This window comes from Triticum aestivum, chromosome 4A, assembly GCF_018294505.1.
Source record: "Triticum aestivum cultivar Chinese Spring chromosome 4A, IWGSC CS RefSeq v2.1, whole genome shotgun sequence".
Lineage (NCBI taxonomy): Eukaryota > Viridiplantae > Streptophyta > Magnoliopsida > Poales > Poaceae > Triticum > Triticum aestivum.
In genome coordinates, this window is record NC_057803.1 from 620,498,093 (window position 1) to 620,513,697 (window position 15,605).

The following is a 15,605-nucleotide window of genomic DNA, read 5'->3' on the forward strand; positions in this document are numbered from 1 at the left end:
CCAAGCTAACCAGCCCTTTAAGGTATACTTTTGAAATGCTAATGCAAATTTTAAATTCATTTTAGGACTTATTTTGTTTTAGGCAAGTTTGTGATATAAAGTTTTGAGCAATAATGTGAATCTAAAGGGTGACCAAGGCCCTGCCTTGCCGTCTGGGAATTTGTGTTATTACTGTAACTAGTTACATGTTCAGACTTTCCACATATGTTTTAGGAGGTTGGCATGGATGGCTGGGTTCAGAGGTCTTTGGTTTTCCGTCACTGCAGAGAGCTTGATCGTGGTGGGGCGGCTGTGAGAGTCACAACGCCAACAAACAGTGAGGATAGCACGTGTAGGTATATGGTAGCATAGCTAGAACTTTCCTTTTCTTTTGTAGCGTCCCTGTTTTACCACAACAATGACACTGCAAAAGAAGCAGTTCATATTGGATACATAGGGACTGTTTGGTTTGAGACTAAGTTTGCCAAAGGTTACCACACCTAAGGTTAGAGCATCTCCAGCCGTTGGCCCTCCAGGAGGCGCTAAAAATCGCACCCTGAGGACGCACCGGCGCAAACCGCGTGCTGGGGGCGTGATGCTCCCCAGTCGCGGCACCCACGATTTTTTTGAAAACTAAAATTCGACACAAACAAGGCGCAAACAGGGCACAAACTTCGGCGAGTTCATACATATTTAAAATATTTTACAAAATAAGAAAAAAAGGCTACTAGGCCCGTTGTCACCCTCGCCGTTCCTCGCCGCCCGCCGCCCGCCGCCCTTGAAGCTCTACATGCCGAGGAGCCTGTCGAACTGGGTGTAGTCGCCGCCGCCGCCGCCGTCGTTGTCGTCGCCTCCTCCGCGGCCGCCGTCCCTGCTGCCCCCTCCCCAGGTTGGCGCGGCGGGTTGGACGGTCCGGGGGCGTCCTCGTCCTCGTCGCTGTCGAGGATCACCATGTCGTTCTCGTCCTCGTGCCCACGCTTGCGGGCGGCTATCTCCTCCAGGGCTCGGCGCTGCCGGATGATGCGGAGCATCCCATGATCATCCCCATGGACCTACCATCGTCGCATCAAGAACCTAGAGGACCCATGACACGAGCACGAGCTAGAGCTCTCGAGAACGAGGTGACTTCCTTCCTTAGTGATATCACATATGATCCACTCGAGACATGGTTACTACCTAAGTCCGATATGCTATGCATGATCAGGTGTCAAGAGGAGCCTCCCGAAGATGCACGTGAAGACGGACAAGCCGCCAAGTCCATGGATGAAGAGAACCACCGGAAGGAGACGAAGACAGCTCCAGGGCCCGGACATCCGGACCCCAGCCCCGGACATCCGGCCGCTGGAGACATGCCAACACAGCAGCAGACCAGCCACAGAAAATCTACAGGGCCCGGACATCCGGCCCCCAAGCCCCGGACATCCGGCCTCCCACGAAGCCCCGGACATCCGGCCACCAGCCCGGAAATCCGGCCTCGCCTAACTAGAGACCACAGAAGTTTTGCACTTCAGCCCGGACATCCGGCCCGAGCCCCGGACATCCGGCGCCTCGCGAAGCCCCAGACATCCGGCCCCCAGCCTGGACATCCGGCGCCTGTCTGTGCACAGTGAACGGGCCAAGGGCCCATGTACCCCTCCAACTCGTCCCAACTTGTACTAGACTTTAAATAGACCTCTCCCTTCTCCTTTCTAGGGTTAGCATTGGTTTAGCTCATATGTGAGATAGAGCTTTTCTCATCCATACCGGATCGTCTCTTCGAGAGTGACCGCGGCCCCTCTACGGAGAAGATCCTCTTGGATTCAAGACCCCCTCTTGGGTGGCCCCATCAAGACCTCCTTCTAGGAGAAGAACCGGTTACTTTGTATCGTCCTCTGCTGACCTTGTATCATCGTGTATCTCTTTGTGTTAATCGATCTAGCGCATGTGTGATCTATTTCTTGTTGGTTGAGTGTTTCTCTCGCGTCTCCCCTCGTTTTTCCCCTTGTGTTCTTCGTGTCCACCGTAGGGATCCGCTCCTTTCGTGAAGGATCGGCCATCTAGGGTTCCACCCTACATCATCTTGGTATCATGAGCCACGTTGATCACGATTTTGGAGTTCCCTCTCTTTGTTTTCTAGCTTATTTTGTTGTTTTTCGTCCTAATCCAAAAATTGCCCCAAAAAAATAGCCCCAAATTTTTTTTTTGTGATTTGTTGGTGTGATGAAGTTTTGTTGGATTTCGTGTGTTGCAGGTAGATCTAGCATTCCCCCACCTTTTCCCCAATTTCCATCCACAAAATCTTCCGCATTTTGCCCCGATTTGACCTCTCCACGCGGTGTTCTTCTAGTTCATCCACGGATCCAGAGCCCGGACATCCGGCCATCACCCCCGGACATCCGGCCCCTGGCAGCAAAACCACCCATCCACCATCCTTTTCCCGCCTAACTCTCGCCAAATTTTGTCCCGGTGCCACATACACTTCCGCATACCTCCACCACTTCCGCATAGCACCACCATAGCCTTTCCCGCTACCAACTCCGACAATTTTGCCAAATTTTGCTTTGAGAATTTGAGTTGTGGTTTCCGTGTCCTTTTGTGTTTCGGCTATCTAGGTACGGTTCAATATCAACATCACCACCGCTCATCTTCGCCAAGGACCACTACGAATGGCTACATTACTTTGGTATCACCTTCACCTTGGATATCAACTTGGTATTGTGATATCATCATACTCTTTTGCAATTGCATTGATAACCCCATGGCCTTACTTTTGCGTCACTTACCCATCGAGACTAGCCTTTGAGTATTGCCGGCAACATGACTTGTGCACATTAGTGTTCATACTTCTCATAGAATACATACCATCATTGTGTTGCATCTCTTGGCATCGTCACTTGTGTCACAAAGTTGTTGTCGCATACACAATTGCTATCTTGGTTCGTGAAGCATTGCATAAGAAAAGAGCTCAAACATCAAAGAGCCAAACAAGCTTTTAAGCAAAAGAGGAAAGATAAGCAAAGAGCTTATAAGCAAGAACCATAGCATCATACAACATTAAGATTGTCATACTTGATCATCTTGGTTCAACGCATAGGAACATCATACATATAGCATACTTGGGATAGAAGTCGTTGCATTTTTGCTTAGTAGGTCGTGCACAAGTTCGTATCCGCCTATTGTGCAATTGTGCTAGCGTCTCTCTAGTGTTGTGCAACAAGAGCATCTTGGTGAATTCCACATTTTGGCTCATCCTTGGTTGCATAACCCCATCTTATCCATTTGCGTGTGTGTTTCCGTGTACCATATCTTGCTATTGGTCTATTTGTTGCATTTCTAATTTTTTTCCAACATTATTGAGTCTCACTTACAATTGCATCAAATTTTGTGCCACCATCCTAACCGAGCTCCACCATAAGCTTTACTTGTGTAGGTGTGAGAACCGACAAGAATTGGTACCAATTGTGCTATTTCCTTGCTACACATTGGAGTCATCTTTGATCCATTGTCAACATCGGTCAAGGTACATTGGATATTGGTTCTTCCCTTTCTCCCACTCACATATCTTTGTTTGGAATGATGGATAGGCCAAGCACTTCTACCAACCCACTTTTCTTGGAGCAAGACGATGACATGTCTTCCTTTGTCACCAAGACTCAACTATTTGGTGCACAACGAGCTTTGCATCAAGAACAACTTGCTTTGGGCGGCCGCATCGACAACCTCGCCACCGACCTACGTCAATCCGAGCATCGTACAAGGGATTACTTCGACAACAAGCTCGACGAACACAAGCTTGAGAATGACGCAAGAATGGACGAGATTCGTACCTTGTTTCTCCGTTCTTCTACTTCGTCTTTGTCAAGAAGGAGGCGCTCAAGTCGACACTCCGACGAAACCATCTCCGGTTCAACTACACCGACATCGAACACTCTTCGTCGTGCCGCGCGTCAAGACCGTCAAGCTAATCGCAATCCTCTACACGACACCGACTCTTAAGAGCATCGACATTGCCAAAACCAAGACGCTTTCGCACAAGCACAAGAACAGCAACGCCAACGACAACAAGAACAAGAGGAGCGAGCGCGACAACATCAAGATGCACAAGACGCCGAGGCGGAGCGCCAACAACAACAACTCCGTGAAGCTCAAGCACTTGAGGCGCAACGTGCCCTTCATGACTCAAGTCGTGCCGTAGCCAATCGAGGCCGACAAGCTCGTCTCCATCAAGAAGCACTTCGCGATGAAGCTCAAGAACGAATTTACCAAGACCGCGTGCAGCGACAAGCTCCTCGTCAACATAGACAAGCTCCCCCTCAAGCAAGACAAGAACGTCAAGTCCATCGAGAGCAAGAAGACAATGGACACAATCATCGCTGAGAGCAACATGAGGTTGACAACCCTCCTCGCCAAGAGCAACATGAGGTCAACAATCCTCTTTGCCAAGAGCACGATAACAATGTCAATCCTCAACGACATGGGCATCATCATCCCCGACCCCAACACAATGAAGAGCAACGATACGGCAAGCTAAAGTTCACCATGCCAAAGTTCAATGGAAGCAATGACCCCGAAGAGTACATCTCATGGGCATTGAAGGTTGACAAAATCTTCCGCTTGCACAACTACGAAGAAGAGAAGAAGATCGCAATGGCATCCCTAGAATTCCAAGACTACGTCCTCATTTGGTGGGAACAAATCATTGAGCGCCGAGCGGCAAGAGGTGAACCACCCATCACCACTTGGAGACAAATGAAGGATGTCATGAGAGCACGATTCATGCCAAACTACTACAACCGCGACCTCTTCAAGAAACTTCAACAACTCAAACAAGGAACCAAGAGCGTTGAAGAGTACTGCAAGGAAATGGAGATTGCCATGATACGAGCCAATGTCAAAGAAGATGATGAGCAAACTATGGCACGGTTCTTGAATGGACTCAATCATCTTATCAAGAAAATCGCCGACTTCCAACCATACTCGAACCTCATCGAGCTAGTGCACCAAGCTACCAAAGCGGAATGACAACTACAAGACGACTTCAAGTACGCCAAGTTCTCATCCAAGTCCTATGGCCTCTCCAACAATCAAGCTTCGACGACTCAAACACCTTCTACCTCAACCAAGACCTCTACAAGCAACGGCGACAAGTCAAGTTACAAGAAAGTTTCGACAAGCACAAGTCGTCCTCCTACTACAAGCAACTTCAAGAAAGCTTCATCATCATCTACTCCACCCGATGAGACTGTCAAGACAAGTTCTATCAAATGCTTCACATGCGGAGGCCGAGGCCACAAGTCCTTCGAGTGCACAAACAAGTGCACCATGATCCTCAACGACGACAGAACCTACGACTCCATGAGCGAAGGAGAAATGGAAGCTCTTGAGCAAGTGGCCATGCACCGACAAGTGAACAATGAAGATGAAGATGACCAAGTCTTTTGCGATGAAGACTCAAGTCCCGCTCTTGTTGTCTCCAAGGTCTTGGCTCTTCAACATCAACAAGACGAAGATCAAAGATGCCATATCTTCCACACAAAGGCCAGCATCAATGGACGTTCCGTCAAGGTCATCATCGATGGAGGTAGTTTTCACAACTTAGCAAGTGAAGAACTTTGTTCCAAGCTCCAATTGGTCAAGATGAAGCATCCTCACCCATACAAGGTTCAATGGCTAAGCGACACCGGCACCATACAAGTCGAGCATAGAGTACAAGTCTCTTTCAAGATCGGCACCTATGAAGACACTTTGGAGTGTGATGTCCTTCCGATGACCGTGTGCCACCTCCTCCTTGGACGGCCATGGCAATTTGACCGAGGTGTCATTCACAATGGGCGTACAAATCACTATAGCTTCAAGATGAAAGGGAAGGAGTTTGTGCTACGCCCTATGTCTCCAAGCCAAGTGCTCGCCGACAAGCAAAACACCCATCGTGGAGAGAATAGTGAGAGAGCGAACCACCGAAAAGAGAGTGAGCGCCACAAGCCCAAATTGACTGCCTCCACGATGAGCGACAAGAAAAACTTAGTTCTCTTTGCCACCAAACGTGAGATGAGAGAAGTGTGTGAGAACCCATCAAGTGTCCTACACTATGTCCTATTGTGCAAGGACGAGGTCACAAAAGCTAACAACTCTTACGATCTACCTTTGGTGTTATCTTCTCTATTGCAGGAATTCCAAGATGTTTTCCTCGATGAGCTACCTCCGGGTCTACCTCCACTACGAGGCATTGAGCACCGAACTGATCTCATCCCCGGAGCGCCGCTTCCCAACAAAGCTCCATACCGCGTCAACCCCGAAGAAACCAAAGAAATACAAAGGCAAGTAAAGCATCTCATAGACCATGGACATGTGCGTGAAAGTTTAAGTCCTTGTGCCGTACCGGTCATCCTTGTGCAAAAACGTGACGGTAGCTTTCGCATGTGCTCCGATTGTAGACCTATCAATGCTATCACTGTTAGATATAGGTACCCCATTCCACGCCTTGATGATATGCTTGATGAACTTAGCGGTTCCACTATCTTTTCCAAAATTGATCTTAAAAGTGGTTACTATCAAATCCGCATACAAGAGGGTGATGAATGGGAAACCGCTTTCAAAACAAAGTTCGGTCTATATGAGTGGTTAGTCATGCCTATGGGTTTATCGGAAGCACCCGGTACTTTCATGCGTCTTATGCATTACGTGTTTCGCCCTTACATTGGTGAATTTGTTGTTGTCTACTTTGATGATATCCTTGTGTTTAGCAAATCTCTCAAAGAGCATGTCACCCACCTTCGCACCATTCTACAAACTCTTCGAAAAGAGCAACTTTATGCTAATATGGAAAAATGCCTATTTGGTGTTGACAAGCTTGTTTTCTTGGGTTCCGTAGTTTCTTCTAAGGGTGTTCATGTTGATGAAACTAAGATCAATGCTATTAAAACTTGGCCCCAACCAACCAATTTGCAACAAGTGCGTAGTTTTCTTGGTTTAGCCGGTTTCTACCGTAGATTTGTGAAAGATTTTAGTACCATTGCTTCACCTTTGCATGCTTTGAGTAAGAAAAATGCACCGTTTGTTTGGGGAACATCTCAAGATATTGCTTTCAATGAGCTTAAGAATTTGCTTACTCATGCTCCCGTGCTTGCATTACCCAACTTTGACAAACCTTTCGAAATTCATTGCGATGCTAGTGGTAATGGCATAGGAGGTGTGTTAACGCAAGTGAAGCGCCCCATTGCATATTTTAGTGAGAAACTATTCGGAGCGCAACTCAATTACCCGATCTATGACAAAGAGCTATATGCTTTAGTGCGAGTTTTACATGAATGGGAACATTACCTTCGCTCACATGAGTTCATCATCCATACCGACCATGAAACACTTAAATACCTTAAGGGTCAAACTAAGTTAAACAAGCGTCATGCTAAATGGAGTGAATTTATTGAGTCATTTCCTTATGTCATCAAGTACATTAAGGGCAAAGAAAATGTTGTGGCGGACGCGCTTTCCCATATATGCATGCTTGTCACTACACTTGAGTTGAATGTCATTGGTTTTGAGCATATCAAAGACTTGTATGAGCATGATCCTACATTTGCTATTCCCTATGCCAAGTGTTTGACGCATACTTCTTGGAATCGATACTACATCAAAGAGGGATATCTTATGAGAGCTAACAAACTTTGCATCCCCGAGTCCTCTTTTCGTTTGTTGCTTTTACAGGAATCTCATGGAGGCGGACTCATGGGACACTTTGGACACGACAAGACATTTGCTATGCTCTCCAAGAATTACTTTTGGCCCAAGATGCACCGCGACGTCAATCGCTTCACCAACCGATGTTCTACATGTCGCAAAGCTAAGTCTAAAGCCCAATCTCATGGCCTCTATATGCCGCTTCCAATTCCGTATCAACCATGGGAAGATATTAGCATGGACTTTGTGCGTGGTTTGCCTAGAACTAGAAATGGCAAGGATTCCGTTTTTGTTGTTGTGGACCGTTTCTCCAAAATGGCTCATTTGATTCCTTGCAACAAGATAGACGATGCTTCACATGTTGCAAATTTGTTTTGTAGGGAAATTTTGCGCCTTCATGGAGTGCCAAAGACGATTGTCTCGGACCGCGACGTCAAGTTCTTGAGTTACTTTTGGAAGACCTTGTGCACCAAGCTCAGAATCAAGCTCTTGTTCTCTTCGGCATACCATCCACAAACCGATGGCCAAACGGAGGTGACCAACCGTACGCTCTCCACCCAACTACGTGTGTTGATAAAGAAGAACATCAAGGAGTGGGAAGAGTGCCTACCCATCGCCGAGTATGCCTACAACCGAGCAAGACACTCAACCACCAGCAAGTCCCCCTTCGAGGTCGTCTATGGCTTCAACCCATTGTCCCCATTGGACATTCTACCTCTACCGCTTCAAGAGCGCACAAACATGGACGCGAGTGCCCGAGCAAACTTCCTCAAGAAGATGCATGAAGATACAAGGAACACCATCGAGCGCCAAGTACAACGACTCGCGACCAAGCTCAACATCAACAAGCAACACATGATGTTCCATGTTGGAGATCTTGTGTGGCTACACCTTCGCAAGGATCGCTTCCCTAATGAACGCAAGTCCAAGCTACTACCCTGAGCGGATGGACCCTTCAAGGTGCTTGCACGCTACAACAACAATGCATAAAAGATTGGCATCTCACGCGACAAGTACTCCTTGAGCGACATCTTCAACATCAAAGATCTCTCCCCGTACCATGGTGATGAGGATTTCGATCCGAGGTCGGATCTTTCCCAAGGGAGGGGAGATGATGCGGGGCATCCCATGATCATCCCCATGGACCTACCATCGTCGCATCAAGAGCCTAGAGGACCCATGACATGAGCACGAGCTAGAGCTCTCGAGAACGAGGTGACTTCCTTCCTTAGTGATATCACATATGATCCACTCGAGATATGGTTACTACCTAAGTCCGATATGCTATGCAGGATCAGGTGTCAAGAGGAGCCTCCCGAAGATGCACGTGAAGACGGACAAGCCGCCAAGTACATGGATGAAAAGAACCACCGGAAGGAGACAAAGACAGCTCCAGGGCCCGGACATCCGGCCCCCAGCCCCGGACATCCGGCCGCTGGAGACATGCCAACAGAGCAGCAGACCAGCCACAGAAAATCTACAGGGCCCGGACATCCGGCCCCCAAGCCCCGGACATCCGGCCTCCCACGAAGCCCCGGACATCCGGCCACCAGCCCGGAAATCCGGCCTCGCCTAACCAGAGACCACAGAAGTTTTGCACTTCAGCCCGGACATCCGGCCCGAGCCCCGGACATCCAGCGCCTCGCGAAGCCCCGGACATCCGGCCCCCAGCCCGGACATCCGGCGCCTATCTGCGCACAGTGAACGGGCCAAGGGCCCATGTACCCCTCCAACTCGTCCCAACTTGTACTAGACTATAAATAGACCTCCCCCTTCTCCTTTCTAGGGTTAGCATTGGTTTAGCTCATATGTGAGATAGAGCTTTGCTCATCCATACCGGATCATCTCTTCGAGAGTGACCGCGGCCCCTCTACGGAGAAGATCCTCTTGGATTCAAGACCCCCTCTTGGGTGGCCCCATCAAGACCTCCTTCTAGGAGAAGAACCGGTTACTTTGTATCGTCCTTTGCTGACCTTGGATCATCGTGTATCTCTTTGTGTTCATCGATCTAGCGCATGTGTGATCTATTTCTTGTCTCCGCTCATTTTTTCCCTTGTGTTCTTCGTGTCCACCATAGGGATCCGCTCCTTTCCTGAAAGATCGGCCATCTAGGGTTCCACCCTACATCACCGGACCATCTCGTCGTGGAGGTAGTCGTCCCGCGCCCACTTTAGGGCGGCCTCGTCGGAGAAGCTGCGCCGGACAATGGCCTCGTACTACGCGGAAAGGCCAGGCTCCACCTTCGGCCTGATGAGGACGAGGCGGCCAGATGTGGGGGAGGAGTCGGCGATGCGGACGCCGGAGCTGCAGGTGCGCTGGCTGACTGGCGTGTCCTGGGGCTCCGGCTTGACGGGGCGGAGGCAGGGAGAGCCGGACGAGCGGCCAGACGAGGAGGAGGACGCCCACGGATCCATGCGCCTCGGTGTCCATGAGCTCCCACGCCGACGGGAGAAGGACGGGGGAGCGGGGTACTCTGCCGGCGCTGATCCTCTATGCCCCGGGCACCCGCATGTCCGGAGGGACCGGGTACTCAGCCTCATAGAGGAGCTGAGTTTCGTCCTCGTGAAGGTGGCGGCGGCCGAAGCCGTTCACCGCCGCGCCATCGCCTGGAAAGCACTCGGCCACGGTTGAACTGGAAACGGCGAGAAGAGAGGGAGGAACGGGGGTGTCGAGGAACGAGGGCGTCGGCGGTGGAGAGTCTGTGTGTCACCGGCGCGCTGGGGGCGGCTTATATAGGCGGAGGCGCCGCCCATACGCATGGCCGCCGTGTGTACGCGTGGCGCGCGAGGGACGCGCGTCGTCCCGTCTTCACTGCGCCGCCCGTGAGGCATCAATGGAGAAGGCTGACCGGCGCGGCTGCGCGTGGCAGCTTTGGCATTGATTCCGCCGCGGGAATCGAGGCGATGAGGACGACGAAGCGGCGAGAAGAGCCGAGTCTCTGCCAAGGAGAGCCCGCCGATTTTCGCGCCAAAAACGATTCAGCCGGCGCCCCCAAGCACCCCCCAGCGTGCAGGGTTCGGCCTGCGTCCGCCGGCGTCAATTTTGGCCCGAGCCGGCGAAAAAAGGGCCTTTGGGGGCGCGACTGGGCCGATTTTTCGGCGCCGGCGGCCAAAAAATCGCCTGGGGGGCCTTGTTTGGGGCGCGGCTGGAGATGCTCTTAGGCAAGTTTGACCAACTTAGATGTGTGTTTGGTTCAAACCACATCTTAGGCAAGCCACACTTGGGTCCCAAATTTCATGCACTCAAAAAGTATGGTAAGATTCCCTTAGGCTTGCCAACTTGTGGCTCTCATTTTGAAGAACTAACCTTAGACAAGTTTGGTAATATTGTATGGCAAAGTGTGGCACTCCTAGGCCTAGAACCAAACAGCCCCATAATCCTTTGGTGATGGCAATCTGAGCTTCCTGTTCTTTGCCCCAGAAGGTCATCTATAAATACCCAAGCTCTAACAGGTTTGCAGTTGCAGCCGAAGAATATTGTGTTATGCATAATTATAGCACTCTCAGTGTAGAATAAGATATTCTACATCCAAGTCCATTCATTGAGCCAGCTCAACCCCGGCTCTGGGTGCGCCTCACCCAACCCGTCACTGCTTGCACCACGCCTGCAGGATCCATTGGATGTATATTTTCTGTGTTATTACGTTGATGATTTTATTAAATCGTGAGGATCAGGAGGTGTGTTACTCATTCATCGCAGGGTGAAAGGAATAACTCTTTTCACAATGCTTAGCTCTCTAGCTCGGCGCGTAAGAGCGACATGACACCTTTGTTTTTCAACTTGATGGTTTTGTAGTGATGATTGGTGATACTATTTCAAATTCCAACGATTGACTCATATTGAAATCATCAAACTTTTCTTAATAGGCGACCCAAGCAAAAACCTTTCTTTAATGAGATGCTTACCTGAGTTCTTGTAATGGTTATAGGCCAATGCCACCCTGCTTTGTAAGTTAGTAGCCTATAACAAAAATAATTGTAGAGCTTTAGTCCACCGTTGATGCCCCCCTCCTAGAGCAGTACTGTTTGAAATTTTGTATTCTATACTTGGCGAAAATAATAGGGGTATGTAAAACACATTTTAGTGATCAGGGATTGCACGGAACAACACTACTAGCACACCAACCAAAAAATATATAGGTGGCAAACTTGAAATGGTATTTTTGGCGTTTACTGTACACTATTGGCATACTCTCAAAAGAGTTGGTTGGCCTGAATAACAATTGACGATCATTGGCCAAAAAAAGAGGGTAACAATTCATGATTTATTTATCCAGGAAAATGTTGTGCTGAGAAATTATATTACAGATCCAACTATCTATGAAATACGGTTTTGCCTTATAAACCGGTAGAGATCGAGTATATCTATAAACACAAAAAACCCTAATACTCCAATATGCAAGAAAAAAAGACTTTCACTATGTAACTATTTTTGTTCAAGTTTTAGTATGTAGAGTAAAAATATCACCAAACTTTCAGTACCTTATCTGTAAGTGAACAAAATTCAGTATCAATCAGATTAAGTTCATTGACGACCTCCTCCGTCAGTGATAAGTTTCCCATATCAATCCTATTAAGCTCAGTGGCTATCTCCCTTGTGGTGGGCCTTTTCTGTCGGTCATCCTCGAGACATCTTAAAGCTATTCCAATGCATGCATTAACTTGTTGGCATGAGTGTGGTGACATTGTTGGATGTAGCTTTTTTCGCCATTTTTCACATACCTGAAAAATTCAAATAAAGTGTTGACATGCTGCATACATGTAACGAGAAATAATAAGAAGAAAAATAAATGTGTGAAAATAAGAGTATGCATGAGCAAGAAACTATTTCTTTTCTTACAAGCTCAATGAATGTTTCAGAAGGATCACGTCCACAATCGCGATAACTCTGGCGTCCTGCCATTATTTGTAGGATTACGGCACCCAAACTGAACACATCATATTTTTGTGAGATTATGTTTTCGTTAATATATTCCGGTGGCATGAATCCCCTGCATGGTATCATATCCAATTAATTTGCAACAAAGTTATATTGGAATTGCTTACTTCTCATAAGGTACCAACTCACATTGTCCCTATCAATGTTCCTGTTGCCGTGGTAATGGTTTTTGCTGAAGGGAAGATTCTTGATATACCAAAATCTCCTATTTTCGGCATCATGTTGTTGTCCAGCAGTATATTTGCTGGCTTTAAGTCTAGATGGTAAATATTTACGCTATGAAGATAATTTAAACCGGAACACACTCCCTTAATTATTTTGTAACATGTCTGCCAATCAAGTCCGCATGGCTGCTCATCTGTTGACATAAACATGAAATATACTCAAATACGTCAAGTGATTGATTGAAAATTAGATATACTGTTTCTTTTCATGCAAAATAAGATAGTCTAAGTAGAGCACGGTCATACCAGAAAGGTGCCTCTCAAGGTCTCCACCATGCAAATATTCAAAGCAGAGAATTCTTATTGGCTCATGAGCAAAGATATATTTTTCATCGAGCTTCATCCAGTTGCCTGGATGATAGCAGTAGCCAACATACTGTATGATATTTTGATGATGGGCCCTAATAATGTTATTGAACTCATCTGCAAATTTCGTGACTTCAGGCCCTATGTGAGTAAGCTTCTTCAGGGCAATCTCTTCCCCGTTGTCCAATACTCCCTGTTAAATATTTCTTGTTCATATGGCACATGTGTGGGTACTTGAAGTTCGCAGTAGCAGATCAGTTAAGAAAATAGAAAATTCAATTTACAATCGCACCTTGTAAACTACTGCAAACCCACCCTTCCCAATTATGCGGTCCTCAGAAAGATTATTCGTAATATGTCGTAAGAAGTCGAGTGTAAACTCCCTTGACGTTGGAGTTGTATCCACTAAATTGCTCTCCATTGTATCCTATATCTCCTGCTGGTTAGGACGAGTATCCATGTCCCATCGATCGAATAAGACAGAAATTGTTTCAAATTGATGAGCTGAAAGGTTGAATGCATAACTTTCACAAATACTCCCTCCATTCCTAAATATAAGTCTTTCTAGAGATTCCAATACGGACTATATACGGAGTAAAATGAGTGAATCTACATTCTAAAATATGTCTATATACATCCGTATATAGTCCACATTGGAATTTCTAAAAAGACTTATATTTAGGAACAGTGGGAGTAATAGACATGTTTCTAACTTAGAAGGGAATATATACATGTGGGTACATACCCTGTTCTTTTTACAAACACTAACTCAGGAGCTTAGATAATCTCATATTGACCTACTTGCTGAGATGTGCAGCATACCTACCTAGCTAACTAAAAACTTCTTCATTTGTTCGTGGCTAAAGCAGCAGCAAGCTAGCTAACTAACAAGAAATAAAATTCATACTATTACAACGAGCTAGCAAGCTCAAGAGCTGATAATTGAAGAAAACTAAAGAAATGGAAGCAGCCAGCGAGCAGCTTTCTTCAACAAAAATCGACCAAAAGGATAAAGGGTTAACAGAGGAATCCTTAGTAGCCAGCTAATTCGGTAGAATGATTAACAGAGGAATCATTAGTAGCTAGCTATTCGGTAGAACGCAAGCTAGCACCTCAAGTCCTGGACTAACCTGGAGAGCGCCCTTCTGAAGGGGGAATAAGAGCATGTACGAATTGAAATGAGACCTTAATCCCCTATGTAGGATGCTTCCACCGGCTTGCATGAGCAGAGAGAGAAGTAAGCGGAGGGTGTTAGAGAGGAGGACACGCAAAACAAGTTGTGATTGATTGCGATGCAGACCTGGAAGAAAAACCACCTCTGTCTGTACCTTTACAATATACTCCATCGAAGCCATAATTGACAAGACGCCAACTTGGTACCGCTAAAAGAACGGACAACTAACGGAGCAATGGCTTGCAGCGACAACTTGGAGATAATTAATTGCAGAATTGTTATAGTTCAAGTGACCAGAAAAGAACTATATTTTCCAGGCGGAGTAGGTGGGCAAGTGAGAGGTGGTCATTGGCGGAGGCACAGTGGAGGAAAATACAAGTGCAAGACGATCATAAGCCGCTGTCGATTGAAAATTAAGAAATCGAAATCAATAGGGATGCACTGCAATATTTCTCCTCCAGGTTCAAAGTTTGAGAGAAGAGGGAACCCTCCACCCCTATTTGCCGTCCAATCTGGCATGGCGATGTGTGCCAGGCAGTTTCATTAAGGATACTTCTGCTAACCACGTACAGGAATCGTAATAATGCAAGGACAGCTGCACCAACTCTGGTCAGAGCACAGCACAGTCACGAGGCTCCTTAGTCCATTTCTATTGAAATATTGTTCCGGACGGCAGCCTCTATCATATTTAACAGGCTAACTGGTCTGCAAAGACAGCCTGTTTGGCACGTTTCTCCGTATCACTGTAAATACTATTAGAACAGACTAAACATTTCACTTCACAAGACAAATTTATCCATAACCGTGATTGCTAAATTTTGGTTATATGCGTATGTCAAGATACAATGGGGGGAGATGCGCAGCATACTGCGTACCTAGCTAGCTAACTGAAAACTTCTTCATTTCTTCGTGGCTAAAGCAGCAGCAAGCTAATTAACAAGAAATAGAACCCGTAACAACTAGCTAACAAGAGCAAGAACAAATAAATCGAAGGAAAACAAAAGGAAAGGGAAAAAGCTAGCAGCTTTCTTCAACACAAATCGACCGTAGAGGGATGACAGATAAATCCTTATAACTAGCTATTCCCTAGAAGCATGCACCTCGAGTCCTCGACTAACCTGGAGAGGGACCTTCCGGAGGGGGAAGAAGAGTATGTACGAATGCAGATGAGACCTTAATCCCGGATGCTTCCACCGGCTCGTATGAGCAGAAAGAGAAGGCAGAGGAGGGTGTTAGAGAGGACAACGCGCAAAACCAGTGTCAGATTGATTGAGATGTAGACGGGGAAGAAAAACCACCTCTGTCTGTACCTTTACAATATATAATAC

General features: G+C 47.2%; 1 protein-coding gene across 6 annotated transcripts in view; it reads right to left on the reverse strand.

Annotated features, from left to right (window-relative positions):
- LOC123087648 (G-type lectin S-receptor-like serine/threonine-protein kinase At4g11900) overlaps window positions 1-15,605 on the reverse strand; it is an 18,026-nt gene extending 2,421 nt beyond the window's left edge. The window contains exons 1-8 of one of the 6 annotated variants that reach the window (XM_044509693.1): window positions 15,396-15,559; window positions 14,234-14,319; window positions 13,396-13,542; window positions 13,044-13,296; window positions 12,703-12,931; window positions 12,475-12,625; window positions 12,117-12,356; window positions 11,541-11,595 (exon numbers count right to left, since the gene is read on the reverse strand). In XM_044509693.1, coding sequence (XP_044365628.1) covers window positions 11,541-11,595; window positions 12,117-12,356; window positions 12,475-12,625; window positions 12,703-12,931; window positions 13,044-13,296; window positions 13,396-13,524 — 1,057 coding nt within the window. In that variant the 5' untranslated portion in view covers window positions 13,525-13,542; window positions 14,234-14,319; window positions 15,396-15,559. Of the gene's footprint in view, window positions 1-11,540; window positions 11,596-12,116; window positions 12,357-12,474; window positions 12,626-12,702; window positions 12,932-13,043; window positions 13,297-13,395 lie in introns of all 6 variants that reach the window. The other 5 variants (XM_044509689.1, XM_044509692.1, XM_044509690.1 and 2 more) reach the window with 5 other exon arrangements.